General features: G+C 34.8%; 1 protein-coding gene across 1 annotated transcript; it reads right to left on the bottom strand.

Moving 5' to 3' along the window:
- Window positions 1-5,932: 5,932 nt before the first annotated feature.
- Window positions 5,933-9,643, bottom strand: LOC113687501 (putative late blight resistance protein homolog R1A-3). The gene has a single exon (XM_027205099.2). It carries the CDS (start codon window positions 9,641-9,643, stop codon window positions 5,933-5,935), a length of 3,711 nt encoding a protein of 1,236 aa, XP_027060900.2.
- Between the last annotated feature and the right edge of the window lie 1,410 nt (window positions 9,644-11,053).

Below are 11,053 nucleotides of genomic sequence, written 5' to 3'. Positions count from 1 at the left end.
ATAACTGAAATTTATTTTCAAGCCTTGTTTTGATGGTCATTTTTCCCCAAAAATTTTTTACCTTTTTTTGTAAACACATTTTCTAATCATTTTTTATCTCACATACATCAAATTGTTACAGTGCATTTTTCTGTAAAAACTCTAAAAAATAGCAATCAAAATCGGAAAAACTCATAGAAAATATCATTGTTAAGTACAACGTAATTTATGTTTGAGTAGGTCAAATGTTTTTACAAATGTGTAATTATCTAGAGTTCATCTTAATAGTTTAATTAGTTCAACAATCTGGTCAGTTCGTGAAACCATGTGTGCTTCAAGTGACTGGTTCAACCTAAAATTGAGCTGCTAGACCCAATGGTAGTTGAATGGGAAGTTTGTAATAGTACAAGGATGGATTTGTTCAATTAAATGTTTAGTGGGGCAATGTGAAGAAAGACACTTTTGCAAGGGGTTTATTGGAATCCACTCTCTTTCTTATTGCCACACCATTTCCTTTAATTTTTCCATCTGGTTGGCGTTTTTAACACAAAAACCAAATACAGAATGGGTGGATTCCATTGAACCAAGGATTAGTACACTGTGTTACATTCTTGTTAGTGTACCAAGAATCAACAATCACGACAGTTAGTCTGATAAAATCATTGAGCAAGCAATATGAATCTCTTTTTGATCCATCTTTCAGAACAATTAGTTTGATAATCCTAGCCTGAAAACATTGATAGTCATGGTTAGAATTTCTTATGAGGCATAAAGTAAAAAGAAAGGCAAATACCCTATCCAAGATTATTCTTACCTTCTTGAGACTAAATAAAATTGTGTAATCCAAGTGGCAAAATGGGAAAGGAAAAAAAAGCTGCTTCATTTAAATCTTTAAAAACAATAATAATCCTGGGGAGTGTCCGCCCCACACAGTTTGAGACAGGATAAAGCGTATTAAAACCATAGTTTGTAAAATCGGGATCCTACGTAGGATCGATTTTAGTTTCATAGAATCGGATCGTAGGATCGTAAGATCCCACCAAAAGCTCCTAAAATTATTAAATTAATAATTTTGAAATTCATATACCATTTTATACATCCTAAAATATATCAAATAAATAAGTTACTCATAAATATATAACATTTATTACTTATTGTATAAAGAAGAGAACATAAATAGTTGTCTGTCATGATTTAAAGTCTTAGAACCAAATGTTTTTACACAATCATAATTTCAAACATAAAATAATCATCAACCTCCACAAATACTAAAAAGCCAAACATCCAAATCCAAAATTTTCAAGATTAAAATTAACTACTAAAATGTCATCTTTCAAGTTTAAACAAACATGAAAATATAAAACATAAAATAGTAACAATTCATCATTTTTAAGTATTATGATAATTCAAAAATACATTAATTTATAACCAATCATTTTCATCAAATTCATTATCCTCATAACCCACATTATCAAAATCATTATTTTTTTCAATCATCTTTTCATTAAATTCCTCTTTTGCTGTTAAAAAAAAAAGAGAAAAATGAGACAAATAAGACAAATGCAAACTATTTCCTCTACTTCATTTCCTTTCTTTTTCACTAGGATGTTTTATTTATTTATTTTTCATTTCCTTTCTTTTTCACTAGGATGTTTTATTTATTTATTTTTCATTTCCTTTCTTTTTCACTAGGATGTTTTATTTATTTATTTTTCATTTCCTTTGATCCAAATGTCTCCTATAAGGGAACTAATTATTCTACATGGATCAATTCCCTATTATTGTATTAATATGCATTTGCACGATTCTGTGTACGTTCATGTTGTGCATCAAATCTTGTGAATGATAAAGCTATATTGTAAATTTAAATTGAAGAAACAGTAAATTTAAGTTGAAGAAACATAAAAGAAAAAAAGAAAACGGATTGGTTCCTTTAAGAGTATCAGACTTCTAAACCCCAAGGATTACATAATTTGCATATCCTTTGCCATGCAAAGAAGTAGCATAGCCTTAACAATGAAGTGTTGGAAAATCTCTAGAAGGACTGGGTCATCCATGAAATCACAAATCTACTTGCTATACCATGCCTTAATGCGGATGTTCTTGATGATTAACATAATGAAATCATGGTTCTAGGCCTTGAAGGAAGGAATAAGAGCGAAACTGGAGCTAGCAATTGTTTTTTTGAAAAGTTAAGATTAAAGAATGAAAGAAAAAGACGCAGGAAAGGAGAAAAAATTGCTTTTTTGACTTTTTGGGGCAAAAGTTGTTAAACAATTGCAATTAAAGGCTGCTATTTTTTATTAAATTACAAACCTATCTCAAATATTTTCATTGAATTGCAAAATGGAGCCCTGTATTTCATAAATTTATAAAAAACTGTAGGATCGGAGTACGATCCTACAGATCCTGTACGATTCTACTGGAAATTAATGCAATTTGCGATTTTGAATACGATTCAGTTCGATTTGGGTTATGCGCGATTTTGACAATTATGATTAAAACAACAGGAATAGCATGATCTTGATGGCTGACTGATGCAACAGTACCAGTAATAGTGCAAAACTAGAAAATTAATAGAAAATGTAAAATGAGTGAATTGACTGACCAAACTAAACATACATGAGAAGATCAGTAATCCATTTCATGGGATGAAATGTGGATCTTCAGATCAGTGTTTCCCATGTCCATTTGTTCCTTTGAGGACCTCCAGATTGGGAAGATTTTCGATCGCTGAAATTTTGCTCCAAGGGAAAAGAAAACCGGATAGAGCCAACTTTCTAATTGCCAAAGGGAATTGAAACTCAAACTGGCATGGATTTGGAAGACGTGTATAATGATTGAACATCAGATTCAGTGATTTGGAAGACGTGTCCACTTAGAAAGTCAAGTACTAGAATCTTGTCTGCTGAAACCCAATTATGTTATTTCATCCCCTCCGTTAGTTTTGACGATTTCTGTTGCTGTTTTAAATTAATTCAAATCATGAGGGACTATAAAGAGCTTTTCCGTAGCTTAGTTTAACCACAGAATGCTTTTTTGTATTTTACCCAAATAACTAAGAATGTTGCTTTTACGTATAAAATAAGAAGTATGCTTTTGGGAAGTTTTAGAAATATATTTTTATAAAACATCTATAGTAACTAGTTAAACAACATACCAAACCATAGAAAGATGAATACTAACGAAAAATACACCAAAGAAATACCCAAAATATTTAAAATCTGCAAGAGTTAAGAACCTGCACTTACACACACGTCAACACCCTTTACACCACCACCTCACCTCAATGACGGGTCGGCAAAAATACTAGTTGGTCTGTGAAAGTCACTTTGATGCATTTTGAAAATTAGATACCTGATTTATATTTCTTGACTAGGCAAAATTGGGTCACGTACCCAATAATACGCGCGGGAGGAGGCTTAGGATAAGAGGTTTGAGAAACCACGGGCCTCTTGAGAACCCACGGATGCCCAACCCATCACTTATATACTTTTTTTTTAATCTTCGTATATATACATAAAATACAATTTTTTTTTTGAAATAACTAAGTAATTTCATTTAGCAAATTGCATATCAATTGTTAGAGGCAATATATTTTTTACAAGATTCATTTGTAAATGTCATGAACTTATTTTTGTTCTAGTAGAGTTTGTTTGATATAGAACTTGTAAAGAAAGGTAATGCTTATCACACTTTATTTTTTTTGTGTGATTCTATTATCTCAACGTAATATTCAAATTTCATTTTTGGCTCAAAAGCATTTGATTAAGAACGTTGAAATTGAGAAACAATTTGAACTTTTAATTGAATTATAATGGTTATTGAATAATGATTTTTGAAGTAATTTTATTGGGTTTGGATGCTTTAAGTTTTATTATTGTTTTGGGTAAATGACACCTAACATCTGTTTCGAAATACTGACAACGTGTAGCTTCCTTGTTTTGTTTGATAGGCTAAGATTTGGTTTATTTATTAAGTAGTGTAGTGATAAAAAGAACTTGTTTATAAAAAATTTGATAAAATATTTTACTTTGAGCTACAATCAGATATCAAGATTTAAAAGCTAAGAAATAGAAATTAAACAAAAAATACAAGCCAAAAATTTAAATTACATTTGGAAATTACCATTTTTCGACACAAAATTTTGCCACCTAATAAAAAAGTCCTAGCTAAGCTACTGGTAGTCGAGGACTTTCAAGTAGAAATGGCCGGCCTTGTATGGATTGCTTGTTTCCGTCGGAAAATATTGTCGTTTTCCGTAATCACATTTTTCAATCACATTTTTTTCTCACATATATCAAATCGCTACAGTAATTTTTCCATGAAAAATGACGGAAAATGCAATCCAAACACAACAAGTTTTTCGTAGGGCTACAAGTTACTTAAGGTTTCAGTGTTTAGTGTGGCATAGCATTTCAGAAGTTAGAACTCGTATAAAATTATGGTAACGTGGGGTTCTAGATTTGAATCGTCTTTTATTGTAGAGCATCTTCCCTAGTTTCCCCTCAAGTAGTCTTAAGTCCACCTTTCTACTAGTACCACTAAATGTGTTTTGGATTTAGAAGAAGAAAGAACAATACTTCTTGTTTAATCAGCATGCCTTCATAGTATGTTACGTTATATATAAGGGTAAATTACTTTTTACCCCGTTATGATTTAGTCCTCTACGACATAATCCCCTATAGTTTAAAAATTCATATATAACCATCTCATAGTTTGAGTTCAAGTGTCATCGTTAGTTTTTACGGAAAAACTAACGGTCAATAGTAAAACGTCAAAATGAAACTAATAAATCGTCAAATTTATCCTTTCAATACTCGTTAGAGAAAATTACTCGAGTAGCCACTAAACTTTTTCAATGATCAAGATTTGACCATTCAACTATAAATAGTATGTTTTTACCCATTGAACTATCAAATATGTAAATTTTGAGCCATTCCCTCTGATTCCACCTTTAACTCTGCCAGATTTAAGAAGTCGCATGAGTTATGAGTAGGGCTGCAAACGAGCCGAGTCGAGTCGAGTTTTGAGCTAATCGAGTCGAGTCTCGACTAAATTTTACCAAGCTCAACCTCGAGCTCGAGCTCGAAAAAAAATAAAAAATATTTATTTTATTTTTTAAAAAATAAATAAAATAATATTTTTTCTTAATAAATAATAAAATATTAAGGATATATACGTAATTTTACTATGAAAATAAAAAATAAAAATATATATATATATAATATACGTAATTTTATTATTAAATAAAAATAAAAAATAAAAAAATATATATATATAATATACGTAATTTTATTATTAAATAAAAATAAAAATAAAAAATATATATATATACCCAAACTCGCGAGTCGGCTCGCGAGCTAACGAGCTTAATATTCTGAGTTCGAACTCGAGCTCGACTTTGACTCGAGCCGCTCGCGAGCGGCTCGATTCGTTTGCAGCCCTAGTTATGAGATATACTATTAATAGTTAGATCTAGTAGAGTTAACGGGGGAATTAGATGCAATGCAAGTAACGCTATGAAAAAAGAATTGACAAATTGGCAAATCCAAGTAAATACATTAATCGGTGGCATTCGAAAACAAATTACTAATGGTGTAAAAAGGCAATAAATTTGTAACAATTATGCAGCTAAGCAGTAGTATTAACTTACAGAATGTGTGAAACACTCTTGGAACCATAACTAAAATCTTAAGGGGGAAAAAAAGATAGCTGCTTCATTCATTTCAATCTTCAGAAACAACACGAATCCTGGGAATGATCCCACCACACGGTTTGAGACAGGATAAGAAACATTAAAGCAACCTGATTAACTGATATTGATGCTACACTGATACAGCAAAGCCAGTAGTGGTACAGAAGTAAAGGACTAGGAAATAAAAAAAAACAGGTAAAATGAGTGAAAGTGGCTGCCCAAGCCAAAGATACTTGAGAAGATTAGTAGTCCACCTTATGAAATAAGGATCTTCAGATCAGCATTTCCCAAGTCCATTTGTTCCTCCTGAAGTGGCTTTATAAAACTTGCAGAGTAGGGACAATAAGACACCTCAACTATTTCAAGAGTCGAACTCCCCAAAGAAGAAGGGATCTCCTTTAAATAGCGACAGTTTATCAATACAAGTTTCTGCAGACTTGGAAAACAATCCACGCCCTCGCAGGCAGTCCACTTGACAATATCCAAGCCAGCTATTTTCAGAAATCTAACTTTAGGGAACCCCTCTTTTTCCACGTTCCATATTTCCCCCTCGAAGGCTTGATCAAGTAATTTGAGAACCTCCAGATTGGGAAGATTTTCGATTGCTGAAATTTTGCTCCAAGGGAAAAGAAAACCGAATAGAGTCAACTTTCTAATTGCCGAAGGGAATTGAAACTCAAACTGGCATGGATTTGGAAGATTAATGAACCCCAGATTCAGTGATTCTAGTCCACTTAGAAAGTCAAGTACGAGAATCTTGTCTGCTGAAACCCAATCAGCTGCTGGAATGCATTTCACGAGAATGCATTTCAGCTGCTGGATATTAGGAATTTTTCTGAATACCTTGCGGACTATATCCAAAGAAGAAAAACAAACTCGGGAGAAGGTATTCAAATCATACAAGTCTGCAGCAGTGTCAAGATTGTCTGTGGACAAGTTAAAGTCCTTTGACTGTAAGTGCCTTAGCTTCTTCAGATTCCATATAGTATCAGGTAGTAAAACAGTGTGAACAAATGTTTCCAGGATGAAGGTTTCCAAATTCGAGAGATTGTCTATGGAAGATGGAATTGATCTCATATTTCCTAGAATTGCCAAGTACCTCAATTGAACCAATAATTCTAGTTCTCTAGGAAAAGTATCACCTAGATCTATGTTGCTCAATTCTAACACTTTAACAAGTTTGAAGATACCAAAACTGGATGAAATCTCAAATCCACAATGTCGGTGCCTTTTACCTCCACCGGAGTGTATTAGAGAACGGATTGTGGGAGCATATAACTTAGACTTGCAAAAGTGCACTGGGTAAGAGTTAATGCATAGGCGGCGTAAGTTGCGTGGCACTCTGGAAGTATATATTTCATCATACCCACGCACCAGCAGCAGAAAATTTTCTTCTTTGCCTTTTGTCACACAAAACTCATGCAGCAAATCATGAACGCGACAAGCTTTGACACCACCAATGGATCTTTGCTTGGAAACAATGACCAAGCTTCTGTGGATAAGATCCGTTAAGAATTCATTTGCCACATCCTCTGCACTCTTGAACTGAGTTTTCTGGGTAAATCCTTCAGCCCCCCATAACCACATCAACTTCTCAGCAGTGTGTTCATGGTCTTCTGGAAATGCACCGAAGTATAGAAAGCATGGCTTCAAATTTTCTGGTAGGTTCTTGTAACTCAACTCTATTGCAGCAGAGCATTGTTCTGTACTAGAGACGATTCTTGAACTTAAACCGTCCACCAGTTCTTTCCAACCATGTTGGTTCTCATTTGCCAGAATTCCAGCTAGAATGACGATTGTAAGTGGCAGTCCTTGACACATTTCCACGATTTTCATTTGCAGTTCGCATAATTCTGGTGGAGCCAAATCATTTCCAGGAAATAACTTCATGTTTAACAAGTCCCAGCTCTCATCGGGAGTCAGCAGACGGAGGAAATGAGGCCCTTCATCAAGTTTGCCTATCAGAGCAGCAACATCAGACTTTCGACTTGTCACGATCACTCTACTGCCGTTTTGATTGTCAGGGAATGATGCTTCCAATCCCTTCCATGCTTCAGCATCCCATATATCATCCAAAACAATGAGATATCTAGTCCTTAGCAGACCTCTTCTGACTTCTGAAGCCAAATCTTCTTCACACATCTCAGAAAATTTCTCAGGAAGTTTGGAGTGAATACATGTCAAAATTTCAAGTAACAGATTTTTTCGGTGATACACTTGAGAGACAGTACACCAAGCACGTGTATAAAAATGCGATGTAACTAAAGGATCATTGTACACTTTTTTAGCTAAAGTTGTCTTGCCAAGTCCTGGCATACCTACAATGGGGACAATTTGCAGAAGGGAGGATCCTCTTGTGAGTCGATTGATTATTGAGGTTGCCTCATCCTCCAATCCCACAATCATGTCATTGATTATTGGCATGCTTCCCTGTGATGGCATGTTATTTGGACTCTTGGTAACTTCCTTAACTTTGAGATCAAGTGTTTTTCTATCAAAAATGTTCAAGGCCGCAGCTTTGATGATCTTAATTTCTTCTTCAACGGAATCAAATGAGATTGAAGAAGAATCTAGAATGTCTCCAACCAATAAGGAGTCGATAAGAAATTCTACCTCGTATGCCACCTCAACAACACGATCCCAAAGTGCTTGAAGCTCCTGATCTTCATTGCGCAATTCCACAATTCTTCCCAAGAAAGAGCGTAAGTAAACAAGTTCTTCATGGATTGAATGAATTGGATAGTTTGAAAGAGCAACTGAACGAGCATCAGGATTTGCCAAATCTCCGATATATTTTAGAAGAAAATCGATAAATCCCAACTCATTAGTCCTGGGAAACTTGGATGATGGTGATATTTCTGGATATTTCTCTGCAACTATTGCCTTGATAAGCTTTATCCTTTTCAGGAAATCATGAAAAGACTCCAGATCCATTTCCTTGACTGATCCATCTTTAATTTCGTTGAGAGAAAAGGAAAAAATAACAAGTCCTGCATCACAGAGGAGTCGTCCAGTAAGATCTCTCATTTTCTCATCAAACACGTCGGGGTTCCCCTTGAGAATCGTTCTCAAGGACCTCAACCCGTCATAAACCATTTTCAATCGATCCTTCAAAGACATCATAACACAAGCTCCAGTCTTTAGTATCTCCCAAAGATAGATTAGGAGAGAATCGATGAAGACTCTGAATATGTGCTCATCTTTTTTCTCGTATGGTTGTCTTGATATCTTTGAAGCAATCAGGGCCTGGAAATAAGTCCTATGGACTTCGGGTTCTACAGGAATGATCTTCGGCAGCAGGTCCCGAACAGGATTTTCTTCTGAGCCCCACAGGATATAGTTGGGTGCTGTGTTCACAGCGACGGATTTAGTGTGAGTCAGTAAAGGTCCCAATTGCCCATCATCGATGCCATGAAGTGTAACAAAACAGATGAAGTTTTTCAAGAATGTTAGCTTCTCTTCTAAGTTTTCCCATAGTTCCGGCTCTTCATTATATTTTAAGACATCAATTAAGCGAGCGTACCGAAGGCTCTCCAGAAGAGAGTTCATGACATCCATTAGGTCATCTTTCTTTACCAGGGACTTGCTAGACAACCTTGATGAGCTGTCAAAATCCTTGATTTCTTGCATGAGGGATGACTCTCCTTCTTCTAGATCGTCGGGGATATCTATATCATGGCCCGTACGATATCCTTGCACACTAGTAAGATAGAACATGTGAATCGCCTGTCCCAGTTTGGAAATGTGATCTTTCATCCTGACAACCAGTGCTCCCAGATTTGCATCATCATCATCGCCCCACTTTCTCACAGATAGAAGAAATGCTCTGAAAGTTCCTAGATGTATTTTTAGTCTCCTCAATTGAATGAGCTCGTCCTCCCTATCTGGAGTTTTAAGCCACAGATCCTCCAGCAACTGCAGATCATGCAAGACGGCTGAAAGGCAAGTAAGACAACTGGAGGCCATTTAACGAAAGGAAGATGAGTTAAATTTAGAGATGAAGTAAGTCAATGAATATGGCTAGGAATGATGAAAAAAGTTGTACAGATCTCTCTTTCAGAAACTAGGAAAGCTCTGAGCTCAGAAGAAGTTAGATCGAGGTTTTCGAGAGAATTTGTGCACAGTCCAATTGGGAGAGCTGGTCAAGAGGGTCTGTCATTGCCAGTTGGGAGGGCTGGTGCTGGACCTGGTGGGCTAATTTGGCCTTTTCTTTGCAGAAATTTCACATCTGGCTGACATTAATCTTTCTTTATTCCTATATTTATCTTTTCCATTGCAGAAGAATGATGGAGAGCTACTGAATTATTGTGGACCCCACCGGCTCTGTTCTGAGATGTGAAAAGTCAATCAATCCTACTTTTATTCGCTAAAGTTTTGGCTTTTGTCGAGGAACTTGCCCTTATTTTCACAATTTACTTTCACAGTTTTACCCCCAAAAAAAGAAAAAGGTAAAGTATAAGAAATTTCACTGGTGAAAAAGTAATGGATTCCTCGTCTTAATCTGCTACAATATTTTTATATTTCGTTATTTTCAGTCAGTAATGTTTGACAAGCTTATTAGGCTACAACAATTACACGTTTAATCGAGTGCTCAACTCTTTTCTGGATATTGAATTCCCAAAAAGTGAGACATTTTAAGAAAAATTTTCAAAGGGTAATATTTTTTTTAACTTTTTCTCAAATTGTGAAAAGCGCATTTAGTGAAATGCAATCCTTTTTTTTCGCATGATGCATTTATAAAATTGTTTTACTATTTGTATAGGTAGATATTACTTAAATACCGCACGAATGTATCGTTTAGAAATCACATTTATAGAATTAATTTTTTTTAAACCTTGACCATTCGGGACCCTTTCTTAAAACTCTCATGATTTGAAAATTTCCTTCATAGTTGCGAGTATATAGACTCACAAGTAGATATATTTTATTTATTCATAAGGAATAATTTTCTAGCTGAATTATTGACCCAAAAAAGCTGATCTTATATGGAGTCAGCAGGTCATAGAAAATTGAACCAGTGCATGCTGTTTATTATCTTTCGGGAAATGCTAAAAATTAGTAGGACACTTTTTTTTTTTTTGGTCTAAATAGTTTCAACAACTTGCTCATAACCTTTGATTTTTATTGACTCCTTATAATACTCACTAAGAATATGAAAAAATATCAAGGAGCGTGTTAATTTGTTAATGTTCTCATGATATGCACATTATCGAGAGCTCATATCGACTATTTTATTATAGTTCAAAACTTTCGTGGTGAGATTATAAATAGCAAGAGATTGGTAATTTGGCCAGTTCACGAAATCACATGATTTTCACACGACTGGTTCAACTTAAAATTAAGCTACCCAACCCAAGGGAAGTTGGATGGGAAGGT

The sequence above is a fragment of the Coffea arabica genome, chromosome 5e (genome assembly GCF_036785885.1).
Source record: "Coffea arabica cultivar ET-39 chromosome 5e, Coffea Arabica ET-39 HiFi, whole genome shotgun sequence".
In the NCBI taxonomy this organism is placed as follows: domain Eukaryota; kingdom Viridiplantae; phylum Streptophyta; class Magnoliopsida; order Gentianales; family Rubiaceae; genus Coffea; species Coffea arabica.
Note: the sequence above shows the minus strand (reverse complement) of the source record. Positions and strands in the feature narration are given on the sequence as shown.

What these genes read in the sequence shown, in the direction of transcription:
- LOC113687501 (XM_027205099.2), bottom strand. Translation starts at nt 9,643, where the DNA reads ATGGCCTCCAGTTGTCTTACTTGCCTTTCAGCCGTCTTGCATGATCTG.